The sequence below is a fragment of the Macadamia integrifolia genome, chromosome 14 (assembly GCF_013358625.1).
Source record: "Macadamia integrifolia cultivar HAES 741 chromosome 14, SCU_Mint_v3, whole genome shotgun sequence".
Lineage (NCBI taxonomy): Eukaryota > Viridiplantae > Streptophyta > Magnoliopsida > Proteales > Proteaceae > Macadamia > Macadamia integrifolia.
The window spans coordinates 20238717-20256812 of record NC_056570.1 but is presented as its reverse complement, the minus strand read 5'-3'; the positions used below and the strand labels follow the sequence as shown (position 1 = coordinate 20256812).

At 37.4% G+C, this 18096-nt stretch overlaps 1 protein-coding gene across 1 annotated transcript; it reads left to right on the top strand.

Moving 5' to 3' along the window:
• Positions 1-224: 224 nt before the first annotated feature.
• LOC122061909 lies at positions 225-9917 on the top strand. Its single transcript, XM_042625460.1, has 3 exons — positions 225-899; positions 1792-1922; positions 8658-9917. Exons 1-3 carry the CDS (start codon positions 648-650, stop codon positions 9448-9450), a joined length of 1176 nt encoding a protein of 391 aa, XP_042481394.1. The 5' UTR covers positions 225-647; the 3' UTR covers positions 9451-9917.
• Positions 9918-18096: the final 8179 nt, after the last annotated feature.

The following is an 18096-nucleotide window of genomic DNA, read 5'->3' as shown; positions in this document are numbered from 1 at the left end:
GATTTTGATTTGATCTGGTTTTTGTTCAATCCCAACATATCCCAGCCCAAAACTAATTCAATAATGATCGATTTGGTTCGACCCGATTTTTTTTATCGGTTTTGGTGGGTTCGAATTAGGTTTGGACACCAGTTACGCCGACGGAACTCAGCTCATATTCTTTTAATTTCAACACGTGTCCATTGCGAACATAAAACGCGTCAACTCTAATTATTAATCTCTCTCTCTGCAAATCTGTTCTAATTGGTCCTTTTCGTTCGTGGCTATAGTTGTTTGAACAGCGGAAGAAACCTTTTCAAAGCAGAATTCCACAGCAAAGAAGAGATTAAAATCCAAATCCGATACGGGGAGACGAAGATCTTAAAAACCCTCTCACCCCTTCTCTCTTACCTTGCGGGTTTTCTCTCTTTTAATCTCTTATACATGTGAATACGTTGGAATTCCGTTTTTCTTGCTCCCATCACTGGTGGGTTTTTCGTGAATTCTTATTGGATTTTGGTGTGGCATTGCCGGATCTGTGTGGGAAGAGAGAGAATTTTGTTGGAATTTGAAATTCTTTTGGTTTTCGAGGGTTAGAAACGAGGATATGACGAGAGTTCTTTTGGGTTGGCAGGATTTAGGGTGATTTTTGGTTAGAGTTGTTTGAGATGCCGTTCGGTAAAATTCGTGACAATAGAAATGGTAATGGAAATCACCAGTTTGCGTTAGATCGAGTGCGTGAAAGCAGGGAGAACGATCAGGCGACAATGTCTACTAATTTGCTTTTGTTCCCTGCATCTTCTTCTTCTTCTTCTTCTACGTCAACGCCTTCGACCTCCATCGGTGGCCTTAACTATATCGAACATCACGTATCAAAGTTTGATACACTTGCAGGCGTGGCGATTAAGTATGGCGTCGAGGTAAAATAATAATAATCACAACCCACTAAGTATTCTGATTGTTTGAGTCGTTTTGTTCTCTGGTTTCTTGTCAATGTAAGCTTATGTAATTATTCGAACTGAGTGGAGTTCTAGAAATTCATTACTTTGAAGTGAAGGAGGACTTTTGGACCGAAACAATTTTGTTTGGTCGATTTCTTTCATGATTTCAAGTTCTTGTAGCTCATATCTTGTTTTAATCTTAATGTTTGTCGTACTAAGTAGAATGCAGTTCTAAAAATTCAGACCTTTATGCAAAAATAATTTTATTTCAGAAAAAAGCATTCATCGATTGAAATTCCAAAAAAAGGCATTACTTTAGTTGAAACAGTTTTTATTTATTTTATAAGATAATCTTATTAGGAGTTATTAATAAGACATTGAGAAAAGGTAATCTGGGGAAGAACATCATCTTTTGCTTCAGTTTAGGTTTCATCCAGTAGGTATATTTTCTGGGTGACTTGAACCATGAAGTGGGGGCATCTGATTAATGGTCATACATTGATTGCTGCAGATAAATGTGAGGCTGCACCATTGCACAACTCTTGTTGCTTTCAATTAGCATATTGGTTAAGGTTTAGCCTTTGTAAAATTTCATGCTTTCTCTTTTGCGATCGCGGTGCAATGGTAAGGTTGCTCCATTGCGACCGGGTTCGAGTAGAGAAACAGCCTCTCCACAAAGTGGGGATAAGGCTGCATACATTATGACCCTCCCCAGACCCTGCAGTGGCGGGAGCCTTGTACACTCCGTACATGACTCCTATCCTCTTTTGCAATTGTTGATGTTGGAATTTCAGAGATAGGCTATTCTAAGATAATTTGATGGCTTATTTGTCTTTATTTGTCCCTTTGATACAACTATTTTGTGTTCTAGGTGGCAGACATTAAAAGAATGAATAACTTGGTAACGGATCTTCAAATGTTCGCTCTCAAGTCCCTGCAAATACCATTACCAGGAAGGCATCCACCATCTTCCAGTCTAGCAAATGGTTCAGCTACCCCAGGGTATTGCTATTCTCATACTTTTTTTTTTTTGGTAACAAACTATTCTCATACTTTTTGCTTACTATGCATTGTTATTCATGCTCTCTAACTTATTCGTAATAACGATTTCTTCATGAATGCTGATCTGGAAATTCTTATTTTCTGATTCTTTCCTGTTTGTTTCTTATCCACTTCCACAACTTTTTTCTCTGTGGATATGTAAGGTTTCTGAATTGGCAAATGCAATGAATATTTACATACTAATTTCAAATGAGAGTAAGTTTCTCCTTTCCTATCTATAAGACTCTAACCATGAATCCTGTTGATTGCTATGTTCTGTAACCATGAATTTCTTACCACGATAACAAGAATATGAAAATCTCAAGGAAAATGGCCATTCACAATTCTGAAAGTCATATTGTAATGGCCAAGTCTTGTCCTTAGTTTCTAAATGAGAGGCTTTAGTTTGACCACCTTGAACAAAATAATTGAAAAAATCTTCCTAGAAACTCAGGATACACTATAAATGAGTGTATTTTTTCATATAAAACTCTATCAATTACATTAGTAAAAAGATGGTTTCTGGATCTGGATCTTCTGTGATATCATCACTTGAAGTGTTTAAACATTTGACCAAGCTCTTAAAGTTCTCCCTCCCCCCCCCCCCCCCTCCTTTTTCAAGAAAGCTTTTGGTTCTGGAGAACAAAGAATTTGAAAAAGCAATTTAGAGAAAGAAAAAATGTTCGGGTTATGATTTTGATAGATAAAAAATGTTCCAGTTATTGACAAAACATAAGAGAGAACCTAGGTCTTTAGAGAAATTTCAATGGATAATCCTTGCTGTTGGCTTCTAAGATAATCAAAAGCATAAGATGGATTGAAGAATGATGACAGTCAAGTGATTGACTTCATCAATGTCTGCTGACCATGAAAATTTGTAAATTTCCCACTTGTAACTTGTGAGCATGCCATGCTTTTAGCATCTTTTGTGCATTTTTGTTATCTTTTCTGAAATATGTGCATGCTTAGTCTTCAGGTAATACTTATTGAAGTTGTCTGTCCTTTGTTAATTTATTTAATCATAATGGCTTCACCTCTAATGAAATTCAGTTTTTTTTTTCCAATATATATATATATATATATATCAATGACTAGGATATTGCTTTTTATTTTTTTCAATCTTCCCATTTCAGTATATTTCATGGGGTCCAGATAATTGCTATTCAATCGCAGAAGTATTTCATAAAGAGATAAAAAGAAATTGGACCAAGATTTAACTTTTGCTTAGATATGATGGCTTTTATAATGCTATTGTTCAATCCCCTTCTCAGAGCATGAATATGAAGGATATGAATGACCATTTTGATAAATTATGGATCGTAACCGTGGCTGTTTGTATTCTGTAAGGCTGAAGTAGATTTCCTTTCTCTTAAAGCTAACAATTGTTACAGAATAGATCCCTGAAAGAAACTTATGAGGAACTGTTCTAACAGATCTCCCCCTCTCTATTCCTTACCAACATTGATCATTGTAACTATATTTGGATCCTTAGATCCATATGCTCTTCAATCAAAGCTCATGAAAATCAGCAATTGCGAACTTGTCTATTAATATACTATTTGTAGAGTAAACTAATGAAGCATTGAATTTGTCTATCCCTTATGCCTTGAATTCTTGTTGTTATCATACATGGCCTAGAAAATATTCAATCAACGCCGGCGATTGGTATGTCCTATTCTTTCAATTTCTTTTTTCCATGTATTTTGGAATTTTACCTAGGTATTTTTTTGGTTCAATTGGAAAGACATTTTGTATTTTGATTAGAATTTGTTAATGGATGCATGGACATTTATGGGTTTGTCTGTTTGTAGCCAAGCAAAACTTTTAACCTAACTTTTTTCCCCCCGCTCAACACAAAAAGATGTATTTTCGCATAAAATTAGATATAGTGCCTAAAATGACTAAAGATCCATGGGGTTTGGAGGCATAGTTGTCCAGGTGCTGCCTTGGCGTCCAGGCGGTTTGCCTGGGTCCTAGACGATTGTCGCCTTATTGAACTGCATGTCGCCTTATATTTTTGGACTTATTTATGTCAAATATCATTTAAGTAAAATTTTAGTTAAGATATTATTCATAAATAAGCAAATATTTCCCTATTTGAATCCAATAAAAATAGTCAAATTTAAATTCCAAAAGGATAAAAAGTCAACCCCTAGTCCAAGAACAAAATTTGGATTTTTGATTGTAGGGGTATTTTCGACTTTCAAATTTTGGGGTTTTTCTCAATTTTAAATATTTTATAAATCTTATCATGATAAAACATTGCTAAAACTCAAAGGTCCGGTAAAATTATTTTTTGTTTTGATGTCTTTAAAATTATTTTCATTTAGGCGATTTTAACAGCATTCTCACACTTTAAAATAAGTTTGACCGGAACATAACTTTGTCATTACAACTTAGATTTAAGTAATCTTAGACTTGTTGGAAAGCTGGTTTTGTGCTATGCCTAATACAAAAAGTCTCATGTAAAAATGAAATCATTTGACTAATAAAACTTATTATAGAACAAGAGCATTTTTCTAGATGTTGATTTTTTATGACTTAATGTGATGTAATGTTGATCTTTGATGAGTTGTAACTTAATATTGATTTTAGATGACTTGATGTGGCTTAATATTGATTTTTGATGATACAAGGTATATTTAGCATACTAAATAATGTTAGAAAAAAGTGAAAATAAAAAATAACACTTAATCGCTTTGTTCGCCTTAAGGGCGCCTTGTCGCCTAACCCCTAGTCTAAGAACAAAAACTTGATTTTTGGTTGCAGGGGTGATTTTCGATTTTCAAATGTTGGGGTTTTCCTCAATTCTAAAAATTTTATAAATCTTATCATGGTAAAACATTGCTAAAACTCAAAAGTCCATTAAAATAATCTTTTGTTTTGATGTCGTTAAAATTATTTTCATTTAGGCAATTTTAACAACATTCACGCACTTTAAAATAAGTTTGAACGGAATATAACTTTGTCATTACAACTCATATTTAAGTAATCTTAGGGCCCGTTTGATAACGTTTCTGCCGTTTCTGTTTCAAGAAACGACAGAAACATAAATTTCCGTTTCTAGAAACAGAAACGGAATTGAATGTGTTTGATAAGTCATGTTTTTAGAAGTCGATGGTAACCAGTGAAAGAATTGCCACAAGTCGTTTCCAGAAACGGTGAAACATTTCCAGAAACGGTGAAACAAGTTGAACTTGTTTCGCCTGGGTCGTTTCTTGAACCATAAATAAGTAAAAATTTATATTTATGTTTCTAAAAATAAGTGAAATGAAACAGTTTTATCAAACGCTTTTTGCTCCGTTTCTGCTGTTTCTGGAAACAGAAACTGCAGAAACGCGTTTCTTGAAACGTTATCAAACGGGCCCTTAGACTTGTTGGAAAGCTGGTTTTGTGCTATGCCTAATACAAAAAGTTGCATGTAAAAATGATATCATTTGACTAATAAAACTTATTATAGAACAAGAGCATTTTTCTAAATGTTGATTTTTATGACTTAATGACACGTAATGTTGATCTTTGATGAGTTGATGTAGCTTAATGTTGATTTTTGATAACTTGATGTGGCTTAATATTGATTTTTGATGATATAAGGTATGTATAGCATACTAAATAATGTTAGAAAAAAGTGAAAATAAAAAATAATGCTTAGTCGTCTTGTTCGCCTTAAGGGCGCCTTGTCGCCTAAGCACTTAGGTAGCCCTCTAATGCCTTGCCTCACCTTGGTGATGTGCATAGTTGTCACGACGTCAAATCGATCCAAGGCTGTGGAGGGGTGGCTAATCGATTTGGTGATGAATTGCCCGTTATGGTGTTTTCATGGCGGTCAAATCGCCCATGTGTTATTTTTTATTTTTCCTATTTTCTAAAGCTATTTAGTATGCAATTTTTTTTATTTCCCTTATTTTCTAAAGTTATTTAGCATGCTGCAAGCCTACAATATATACCCTATAACATATAAAACCAATATTAAGCAACATCAAATCATCAAAAATCAACATAGCCCTATCAAAATCACACTGCATTTTACAAAAAATCGACCGCCTAGTGAATCAGGCGTGACCTGGCGTCTATGGCGGTGCCATAGAGACGCCTATCAGCCAATGGCGACCTCCATTTGTGAGTCACATAAAACGTAACACTACCATGAACTTATTTTTCCGCCAGGACGCCAAATCGCCGCCTTGGCGACGCCATGACAACTATGGTGATGTGCCAACTGTGGTTAGAGGGTAGAATGGGGGTTGGCATTCACATAAAATTAGCTTTAATGCTGAATCTCATGCACCCCGGGTCCCTCCTCTCTTCAGTGAGCCCGGATCAGGTCCTCTTAACATTTGGGCGGCGGTCGCATTCTCCAGGGATGCCCTCTTCAATGACGAGAGCCATGCCTACAAGAACCAACAGCCAGGATTTGGAAGTCACCATCTATGGAAGCAAAACCTATGCAAAGGAAAAAGAAAACTATAATCTCGTTTGAATGCAGAAGATTAACATGTAAAGTAACATAATTAGATGAAGATTGTTCTTCCACTACATCAGAATTCTTGCCGTCGAGCATTTCAAGCTGCTAAATGTGTCGACAACCTAATGGCTGAGAAGCTGTTTTCATTAGTGGCTCTGGCGCTCTGCCATTGACTTGCTGCTGCAAGGCTTCTGTTGATCTCACCACTTTGACCATGAATCTGTACTTCATCTCAGCCATGGCACCACTCTTGATTGTGTGGTGTTGAGTAGCTGGAGACCATACCTTTCGGAGTAGACTTGAGAAGCTGTCCGCCTTCTGTATTAAAGCCGACATTACTGCTTTCCTCTCTAGCTTAGTTCTCAGGTCTCACTCTCAAGCTATTTCAGTTTCAACTCTCTCTCTCTCTCTCTCTCTCTCTCTCTTTCACACACACACACACACATTGCCAAGTCAAAGATCCAGTCACACAAGCTCTTGTACATCAATGTACCATCTCAGTTTGGCAACTTTCTTTCAACCTCTCATCATTCTCTCATCCTTTCACCACCCAAGAAGTCTTTAAAGAAGAATGCAAGCAATTTCTTTGCCAACAACTCGAGGTACCCAAAATTCTGGGATTTTTTTTTCTTTCTATTCTCTTTGCATGGAGTTTTGAAGGCATGTTTCACTCTTGATCCTTTACTTCCTCTTTGGCCGAAACCATGTTCATTGGGTCGTCGACTGTGAGGGCAACTCTGTTCTACCACTGGGCTTTGAACCTAGTGATGAGGAGGCAAGTGAGTAAGTGGAGTTCTAGAAACAACCAGACAGGTTGGTTTATCATCCCTACTTGGATATCAATGCGGAGTATTGGTGGGCTAGCTCTGAGATTGTGAAGGATTGGAACAAATATCTGATGGTTGTGATTTCTGTTGGGATAAACAAGGAGAGGAACCAGATTGTCGATGCAGTTGTTATTGCTCGGATTCTTGGAGCTGCTTTGGTTGTTCTGATCTTGCAAGTGAACTTGATTTGGGGAGATGAAAGGTAAAGACATTGAGGCACACTACAAAAATTAATTAAACAAATAGATACATCACCCAAATGCATGACAACTATGAGTGGGTGTACAGCATAATTGCAGATTTGACAACCCTTACTACCTGATTCCGATCAGCTCCCATTTCCCCGGCAATTTCAACGCAGTGATAGGCCAACAATGCCCCTACTGTTACTACGGTAGTGGACTTCTTGGAAGGCACCAAGGTACGGTGGACTCTTCAGTGAAGAGACTACTGCAAAGATGCTGGGAGTCTGCAAAATAATGCAAGGCTCTAGTGCCATTTATTCAGTCATCTTGGTTGTCCTGCTCTTCCTCTGCATTTACCTTGTCTGCCGAAGATGGAGACAGAATGTGAAGCTGAAATATTCCTTGGCTTTGGTGATGGATGAGGGGAATTCAGCTGAGAGAAATAGGGGAAGAAGGGAGAGAATGGATAAGACTGAAGGAAGAAGATGTGGCTGCTCCTTCATAGCCATAGGAGCAAAGTGGAGAAATTACATAACTAACCTTGTTTTGATTATAGGATGGAATCTGAATTTTTGGAAGTGGTCGCAAATTTCCAAGTTTGATTACAATATTGTCCCCATCTTAAAACATTGTGTTTTTTCTGTGGGCAAGGGAAAAAATGTGGTTACAACCAACTTGGTGCAGAAGGATTTTCCTTATTAATAATAGCAAGAACTATATTTTAGTGAATCAAGATACCTCTAAATAAAACAGACAGCTTGTATCTGACGTGGAGTATGCCACAGGTTGTTCATCATGGTGGATAATCTGGGCTTTTTCACTCAACTTTGATCTCTTTCTCCCTTTATTTGGTTAATCTGTTCTCACTCTGTTTAACTGCTTGCTACATTGATTATTCAGTCAGTATAATGCTTTGAGCAGAACAAACATTTTCTCCAATGGTGTAACTGCACATTCTCAAGGGCTTGTTTTAGAAAGATAATTTTTCAAACGAAACCATGTTGAGTATAGTGTTTAAAACCTTGGCATAATGTTTGTAAGGTAGGACAAATTGAGCTACCGTAATCCCAAATGAAACATAATTTAGCAGACAACTTCTGTTAACTGCATCACTGGTGTTTAAAGTGTTATTTATTATTATCTTGCCTTTGGAATGATTCTCACTCAGAATTGGATCGTATCAAAGGCTTCATTGTGGCTTATTGTGTAACTTTTGCAGCCAGAAAGTTAGTGGACAAATTCCATCACGCCGGCATTCTGATGTGTTGGAATCTATCCAGTCTCTAAGGTTGAAATCCACTCAACACAAGGTTTCTCCAGCCATGAGCACTTTACAGGGCTACTATGGGCTTAAACATTCAAGCAAAAATGGTGTAGCAGAAACAGAGATGACTGTTTACAAAACAGACAGTGCTCGTTATTTGGAAGATGATCTGCCCAAATCCTCATCACTTTCTGACTTGTCTTCTGGCCTCCATCGGAAGTGCCGGAGTTTAGTTAATGGTTTCTTGCCAGAGAATGGTGAACCGTTGGATGTGCCTGTTGTGGAAGCTGGGGATCTTGAGGCTGAGAGGTCAAATGATAAGTCTGTCCGCAGGCGGCAGAAAGCTGAAAATGACTCTGCTTCTCACACCCCAGAAATGTTGTTGAAGGAGGATAATAGTGGTGGCAGTGGGTTCTCAACAACAGCTGGAAGGGGTCTAGCTCTGAGGCCAAAATCTGGTAGCCGAACAAATCTTGCAGCTGATGCTGATTCAGGTTGGTTGTTCCCGGTTCCTGTCGGCCTGGGGGACTCTGTCATAGCTGTTGGGTCTTCTGGAGTACGGAAATCATCAAGCACTTCCAACTTGCAGGACCAGGACAACAGTAACTCCTCATCCATCTGGCCCACTTCGAAGTGGAGTTTGAAGACAGACTTACAGGCTTTATCAGCGGTCACTATCGCCAGACCAATATTTGATGGCTTGCCAAAGCCAATAACTGGGAGAAGAAACAAAGCTGCTCTTGATTAGTAGTGGATCCATTGCATAGCCATAAAATCTGATTTATTTCTCCTTTCTGAATGATACAACCAAAACCCTTGAGCCTGGCCTTCCATCAACAAAGGAAGAAACAGAATATTGCTCCAGAAGGGTATATGATAGGAAATGAAACTGATGAAATTCAAATAAGACATCTAGCTTCTGACATTGGATGATGAACCCTTTTATGATTGGCTGAAAACCATCATATATTTTGTTACTGGTTTGGGCAGTTCAAGTCAGAAAAAGGCTTGAGAGATGCTGCAAACAGAGAAGAGGTGTGTAACAGCGAATCCCATGAGCTTGCTCTTACTGCCTACAGCATTGTAGTATAGTTTGGTGGAAGTTCAAAACGAGATTGGTTTCCCTGAGGCTTTTTGGTGTAGAATATATAGATGAAATATAAGTCAATAAGTCTTTGTTTTCCCTCCTATAAAAATGTGATCAGTTATTCTTAATTTGTTTTTTGTCCACCAATTTTTTATATTGAACTCAGTAGCTTTGTTTTCTTGTATAGTAGTTATTTTGCAACACAGCCTGCAGGAATTAGCACTTGCGAGCTGTATTGGAAACAATTTTGGCCGTTTGGGTACTAGCAAGTGGATTCTCCCTGCAGATACCTTGATTGAGGTATTTCACGATGCCATTATGAGGGGGAATCTCCCAAGCCACGTGATGGTGGTATGGAAAATGTTATTATTCACATGGGATCTACATGATCAATTAAGGAGCGAAAAAAAATCCATATTAGAGGGTGGTAGTATATTGGTATCTGGGGAATTTTTTCCCTCATTCATTATTGGAAAATTACTTCGATCTCCCTGACAAAGAAAGTAAACTAGATCTCCACAAGGAAGAAAACTACTACTTTTAACTCCTCTTCTTGATTCAAAGCTAATCCAGGCTGGGTGCCAACCGAGCCTGTCATGGTCCAATTTCATTCATACCATGGTCAGAATTGGTCTTATACTAAACGGGCAACGGGTAACTGTTATTTCTTTACATCGTTCCTTGTTTGTTTATCCCTAAATTATAAATTTGCATGGAACGCATAGGAATCAGAGATAAAGGGTATTCCCGAAGGAGTTCACCAAGCATGACGATTAAGAATCACTGCCACCACTATTTGACGAACTGTGAGGTGGTTGTCAAGCTTTTCTATCCAGAACAAGGATACTGGCCATGGGGTTTATATTTATTTTTTCGCTTAATCTGAAACATTTATTTAGAGGAGGAAGTAGTGTATTTTAAGATGGAAAAACAAAGTCGAATATCCAATAAAGCCAGAATTGAAAGGTTTTGTAGTGTTGTTATGTCTGACGGTTCCCAACAACTCCCTTCTTAGAAGTTCTGTTAATTGGAGCCGGGGGAGGGGGATTTCATGATTGAAATCTCAAAAAAAAAAAAAAAAAGCAAATTTAAAACTTCAATTTTATTTGCTAATCTTGGATACAAAGGGAGAAATGGAATAGTGTTTCCATCATGGTAAAAGGAAAGCAACCAGAATCGCAATTTACATTAATTTAACACCTGAGCAAGATCACCGCGAATGGATCCGATATTTTTTTCTCTAGGGTGAAGCACACCAAGAAATGTAGGTCATAGGTGAGGGATCTGGCTCCTCTCCAACACGGTGTGTGCCCAAAGTGACATCTGACAGCTGGAAGGACCAAAACACGAATCTTGACACATGGGTGCATCGCCCCATATCCTCACAGCTGTCGTATGCCACATTAATGGGTGGATGTCCAACGTGCTTTGAGAGGATCTTTTATTTGCCAACTGGTTTGGTACTAACTTTTTTCTTTTGTGGGACTTGTGCTCTAACTTCAGATGGGGTGCTTTTATCACCCTTGACCCATGTGGTAGTTTCTAGTCCAAAAGCACTCTTATAACGTGCTCAACAATTAAAATTTGATAAAATTTTGAGAAAAAGGAAAATATTCAATAAATGGATTAACCCATCTAATTGAATTAAGCTCTAAAATTTAAAAGAGGATCTATTCAGATGTTTTTTATTCATTCGACAAACAATAGTAGATGGTTGTAAAGATGATGAAAAAAACATCTATTAGATGGTAGGATATGCAATTGAGGTGCACTACAAAATTTGACTAGTAAACCATCTGACTTTGAAGAATAAGGGGTTGAGTCCTGCCATTATCGAGGGTAGCCCCTTTGGCTGTCCAATCCTCTCATTTGACACAGTTTAGAATCCATTCTTTTCCTTTTGGTGGGGGTCTTCGAAAAGACTTGGAGTTGCCACCTAGAATTGAGAATTGGAATCCATGTATGTTTGTTTATGTTTAATGATTCCATATTCACTTAATCCGACAATAAGATTTGGTATGGATCAGATTATGGTATGGAAAAGGTGTCGGATATCTTGATCTATCCGATTTGAACTGATCTTCCACTTTCAGCATTCTGGTTAGGAAATAAAATTATCCAATCTGGCACACAAAGGGGCACTCCCGAAAGGAAAAAAATTAAAATTTAAACTATCTTATAAAAAAAAAAGTAAAGTTAGAAATACTCACAAATATCTTGCCGTACCACGAATAGAAAGTTAGCACAAATAGTAAGAATCAAAACCTAACCTGATAAGGAAATATTAAAATCTCACCAAACTCCAGCCGCACCATATAAGGCATTTCAGTTGGCAGCAACGGACATGTTAAAATGCTAATAACCCTCAAAAGGCTAGTTAGGACAAGAATGGAATGTAACCTATCCTAGGTATGAAAAGTTTTAAGTTAGACTGCATGAAATGATTAAGGAAAAATGTAAAATTTCTACTAAGATTCTGTCATGATGATATGATAGAAAATTTATCTAAACTTATTTTTGGATTTTATGAAATTCAAATTAGGGTAATAATGGCCAAATGAGCAACATGGCATTTTTTATGCAATGAAAAGTTAAAACGCATAGATAAAGCTATAAGATTTTTTTTTCTTTTAAATGCTGAAAAATGCATCTAATTATGTTTTAATGATGGAATGACAAAAAACACTTTTGTTTTTCTTTCTCAAAAAGATAACAAATACATGATGAATGCTGAAAAAATAGCTAATTTTTTAAAATCATCCTTCTATGTAATAATTGCAGCAGCCAGGATCAACTAGGTACTTTTAATTGCGCTAAACAACCCAATATTCTACACTTAATTGATAGAACAATTGCAATTTTGACCGAGTTCCAACTGATACTGTATTTCAAGCAAGGTTCAAGAAATCGTTTTGTAATATCGTCGAACAATGTATTTTTTCCTTGTGTTTTGCTTGACCATTTGAGGGACAATTGGTCAAAATCAATGAAACAAAAGGTCCGAAATGACTGTAATTTTAATGAAATAGTAATTTTTCGGGACCACAATGAGTACTAAAATTTTGGGGAGATGACCAAAATGGTGTCTCTTTTGTGTTTCATATGTAATTTTTTTTTCGTAAAAAAAAAAAAAAAAAAAAAAAAAAAAAAAAAAAAAAAAAACCAAAATATCAAAGATTTCAATGAGTTTTCGAACCACAATTTCAAGTGGATTGTAATGAGCTAGTTCAGGATGGTAGGTTAGATGCTCAACTACCAGCTCCATAAATTCAGTTTGACAGAAGAACACAGTTCATCCGAGCAAATTTCCTATCTTAGTTCATGCTAATGATGGATTTTAGTAAGATCACAGCAAATGAACATGGAGATTCTTAGTGTCATTTCCAAGTCTAAAGATGCTATAACAAATTTGGCAGAATGAGATTGATGATAATAGAATAGTCCAAACTGTGAAATAACCCAGATGGAGGGTGAATAGATTACACTAGAGGATTTTAAATCCTTTTCGATTAATGATCCCCAAATGTGATTGTGGATTAAAAATTACGGAATAATTAAAATGACGAGAGAGTCCTTACAATCTCTTAAGAATGAGAGCACCCTACATGCTTATCTAATTACGGTCTAAATCAATGTGTAAACAATGTGTCCAATTCTAGAGCTAACCCAACTCTTACACAAAAACAAATTTAAAGTGGAATAGAAAGGTTTAGACTACCTCTTGTGTGGTGCGTGAATGAAATGCAATGTTTTAAAAGAATGCACATTTGCAGTCTTCTTAATGCTTACAAAATATCAAGATGTAGATGAAGACTTGTAGGGAACCTTGAGTTCCTTTTGAATGGAAAATGAAGAACTTGAACTCAAGAGATGGTATAGACAAATCTCACTTCTAATGCTAAAAAATTGCTCCTTCAAAGTTAGGATTAATTTTTAATTAATGGGTCGCATTAAAGTTATTTAAAGATGAGATTGGGGATGAAAAATAGGCAAGAAATCTCACTCAAATGGTCACTTTTTGAGTCTATTGGTCAATCTCCATCAGTAGCCGATCGACCGCCAAAGAGCTATTGGACAAAAACTAGCCTTTGGATCCAGTTGTAAACCAGCCGGTCTTGCACCGATTGACTGGACACATTTATTGGACAGGTACCGATCGACTAGGGCTTTCAGCCGGTCGACCGCCCATAGGCTCGATCACTCCCAAATTTAACAGGGTTTGGGAAAACTGACCTTTCGTCAGTATTTGGGCCGTAACTTTCTTGTCCGATATTGGATTGGCCTGATTCCAAGTAAGTTGGATTAAGTTGAATCTTTATAACTTTCATGGGGGACCATATTCAGATACCTATTTGAAGGTTGACCAAAATTCCCTTGTATAGGGTCATTTTTGTTTTCTCAGCAATTTCCTAAGCCATATGTTATACCTAACATGCTCCTAACCTTATTTTAGGTCCCGACACTTGGTCATAGGTACTTTCTAAAGTCATTCAAATTTAATATGAACTAAAGGAAGCAGTATGTAATGCATTCTTATGAGATACAATGTAGCGCTTGTGCATGATGTGTGCACTATTACATTAAGCTACACTTAAGGTCTTCTATTCTTCTTGGAGGTGGTCTTCAAGAGTTTTTATGTTGACCTTGCATGCTTGATATCTTCAATGTACTTCAATTCATTTCAAACTTTGATAACTTTGATGTCTTGATCCTATAAAGTTCGATCTGTTTGATACCTTCTTTAAATATTGATACCAACTTGTTGATACTTTTCATTTGATGATTTCAATCTTCATTTCTTCATTTCATTCATCAAATTTGAACTTTGATATGAAGTATCTATAAAACAATACTTGAAAGCAAATTGTAAAATACCTCGATATGCATGCTATCATCAAAACCAACTATAGGAGTATGGGCATATCCCTAACAATCTCTAGCCTTTTTATGATGACAAATAGATGATTCTCTCAAATGAAATAAATAATCAATTATCAATAAGTTGAAGAATCATTTCACAATTTCTCCCCCTTTGTCAATAGCATAAAGTGGGATTAAAAATCTCTATATTATCTTTCCCCCTTTTTAACATTGACAAAGTGTGTGAGAAAAATAGCTACCCTTAGTATTATGTTAGGGATAATTCTCAACCCAGTCAGCCTACCATACCCAAAATCATAGATGCAGTATCTTAATCTCACAAATACCATCAGGATCACAACTAAAATCAGAGTACACTAATAAAATCATATAAATACAACTGGTGATGTACTAAAGTGATATATTACATTATACACTTTTCATGTTTGAAAACAACCACATGTTTCAATACTACTTACTACACATTTCATAATATATACATTAAAAGAAATATATGAAATAGTAGAAGTGATGTCCATCAGCATCCTGGTGTCTCGCAGACACAAGCCTCATAACCGTTGTGAGAGTCCAATCCTGCTTCAGCATCGGTTCCACCATCTAAAAATAGTAATCAACAAGGGGGGTTAAGCTTTACAAGCCCAGTGAGAGGTGTATATATAAGTACATGCAAACAAATGATGCAAGCACACGTAAGCTAATGCTGCAGTGTATGCTCAAGCAAATTAGATGATGCTCATGATGTAGAGCCTTGCTCCCTAAACCTGGTTTATTGATTGGTTGGTTTGGTTTGGTCTTGTAGGGTCCAGACCGGAAAGGGTTGATGCGAGTGCTCTATGGTGTATGATAGCAAATGTGACATCAAATGCGGAGTGGTCGGACAAGATTAAGTTGATACCCGATGTGATTCGCATGCCTAAGTCGTGCCCTTGCACTTACCATAAAGCCATGTACGAATAAAAAATGTACGTTATTGTATTGGATGATGAGAAATTAGTCCACAACACGTGGCAAGAGTGAGATATGCATTAAGATTCCATTCCCACCAAATACAGGAAGCTTAGCCTTGTTTCAGCCAACTGGTGGGTGGTCACTAGTAGGTGCGAGACCCAATAGTGTGACCCACCTGTGGGAGAAACGTGAGCCCCAGCAAGCCCAACTTGGGTGAGCATGTGCATTTCAGATTCCTCATCGTAATGAAGTCACATGTGCTCGATAATGTCAGCTATTTTGGTCAGAATCATGATTTAATGTGTTTTGGTCCATAAAGGGGCAAAAGCAAACAAGCCTTAGAAGATATTAACTGACCAGGGTATAAATAGCATTTATGTCTCTCTCTCTCTCTCTCTCTTTCTCTCTCTCCCATTTATGATTTCATCAAGTTTTGTGAGAGAAGTAAAGAAGAGAGAGAAAAGAGGAAGAAGAAGAGAAGGAAGAGGGAAGAAGGTTCCCCCTTGGTTTTCGAGGCCACATCTTGCCTCTTCACTGCCGGAATAGTGTCTGGTGCCTTGAGATTTACATTTTGAGGTAAGTATCACTGTAAACCCTTGGAATTTGATGAAAACATTTTTTTGCGTAGTCAAATCAAAGAGATAATAGAAATATTGTGTGATTCCTTTGAAGGTTTGAGGAAGGAAAATCAAGATTTGGAAGTATTTGGTGACTTTTTGAGTTTGGAAAGAGGATTCTAAGTTTTGGGGTTTCTTGAGCCAAGGTATGATTTTGTTTCCAAAAATCTTGATTTAGCTTAGATCCATGGAATGATCAAGTAGATGAAGCCTAAAATGTGTGGAAAATGAAGTTGGGACAACCCCCCTTAGATTTCCAAGGGGAGGAATAAAGAAGGGAAGAAGAACAACAAAACCCGCAGAACACTAGTGGGTAGCACCGACAGGTAGTCAAACCCACCAGTGTGACCCCCCAGTCTTACCTAGGCTTCTGGACCAATAGGAGGTTAAGACCGGTGGGTACCCTGACCCACCGGTATAATCCACTGGTCTCTTTTGGGCGTACCAGCGGGTAGGACCGGTGGGTACCAGATCCATTGGTTTATGTCTGGATGTTGTCTGCCTGGGCAGTTCAGACAGGTGGGTTCTCTTACCTACCTATAGCCCACATGAGCTTTGTTGGAACTCAAACTCACTGACAACCTTCTTTGTATTAATAAACGTGTCGTGACCATATCTTATGTCTGCTTATAATTCTGAAATGGACGTATTCAAAATTCCTATCTGTGTTAGTTCGAGACATTCATCTTCACTCTGAATCTTACTCGCACCACGAGTACATATTCTCCTATAAGAATAGGTAAGTGGGGAGAGGACTTTGATTTTATTTTGGGAGTGTTTTTGGCATCTTATTCATTTATATATTAACTTGATATTTCGATTACCATTCTCATGCATATGCTTGACTGCTATTGGATGCATTTAGAACTGAACATGTTGTATCTTGGGATTTCCAATTAATTGTTACTTGCTATGAATCTTGAGCATGGATTTATTCATTGATGAATTATGATGAGGATTTGCCAAGCATGTATGGGATTCCTAGAATAGATGTTGTAGTCGGCTTGAAAATGAATCCGTTGGTACACCGTGATATGGGATGCAAAAGTACTATACAGTCGTACTCATATAGGAGCATGTGGTTAGGATTTTACATTTTCTCGTGCTACGATCCGTCTCAATAGGGGTTTATGTGTTGGGTTATCACTGGGGAAAGCGTTGATCGTGGACCACCGTGGTGGTTTGAAATATGCCTGGCTGATCATTAGGACAGTTGAAAACCTTGGTGATACATTCAGAGGGCCAATTGTACTGCTTTTATTTTTGACTATGATTCAGCCATAATTTACTTTTCTGAGTGCTCACGGCTGGCCTTCTTCAACAACCTTATGGGCGTATCACAGGATGGAGAACACATCTTGTACCTGGGGCATACGAACACTGTGGTTGTAAGTAGCATGTAACCTATGACCTAGTAATGATTGCTTAGGTGAAATATGTTTAAAATAAATCTCATGCATATAGTACCATTTTGAATTACAATTGCTTGTGTGAATCTTTCTTTCCATTTACTGAGCTAGTGAGCTCATCTCTCATGTACACACATTTTTAGATGATTTTACAGGTTACTCCGTAGAGGAACCCGCGTCGGGTCCCACTGACGAACCTCCAGTGGGGGATTGGTGGGTCCCAGATGGATTTGACCACAGAGATGGATGCCCGTGTGAGAACTGTGTTACGGGGTAACAGTAGAAGATTTCTATTTACAATTCTCTTTTGATTCTTTTGGTATACTTCCCCTTTTGTGCTCTCGATAGTTAAATTATTATTTCTTACTTAAATATCATGCCTACTGGCCTATATGTAAATATACTATGTATAACAATTTGGGTATCATGAGTATATAGGGATTTACAGGTAT

Bases quoted from the DNA above. Each gene is read 5' to 3' on its own strand.
- LOC122061909 (XM_042625460.1), top strand. From the start codon at position 648: ATGCCGTTCGGTAAAATTCGTGACAATAGAAATGGTAATGGAAATCAC. The intron at 900-1,791 runs GTAAAATAATAA...TTTGTGTTCTAG, and splicing joins CGATTAAGTATGGCGTCGAG to GTGGCAGACATTAAAAGAAT. The intron at 1,923-8,657 runs GTATTGCTATTC...TAACTTTTGCAG, and splicing joins AATGGTTCAGCTACCCCAGG to CCAGAAAGTTAGTGGACAAA.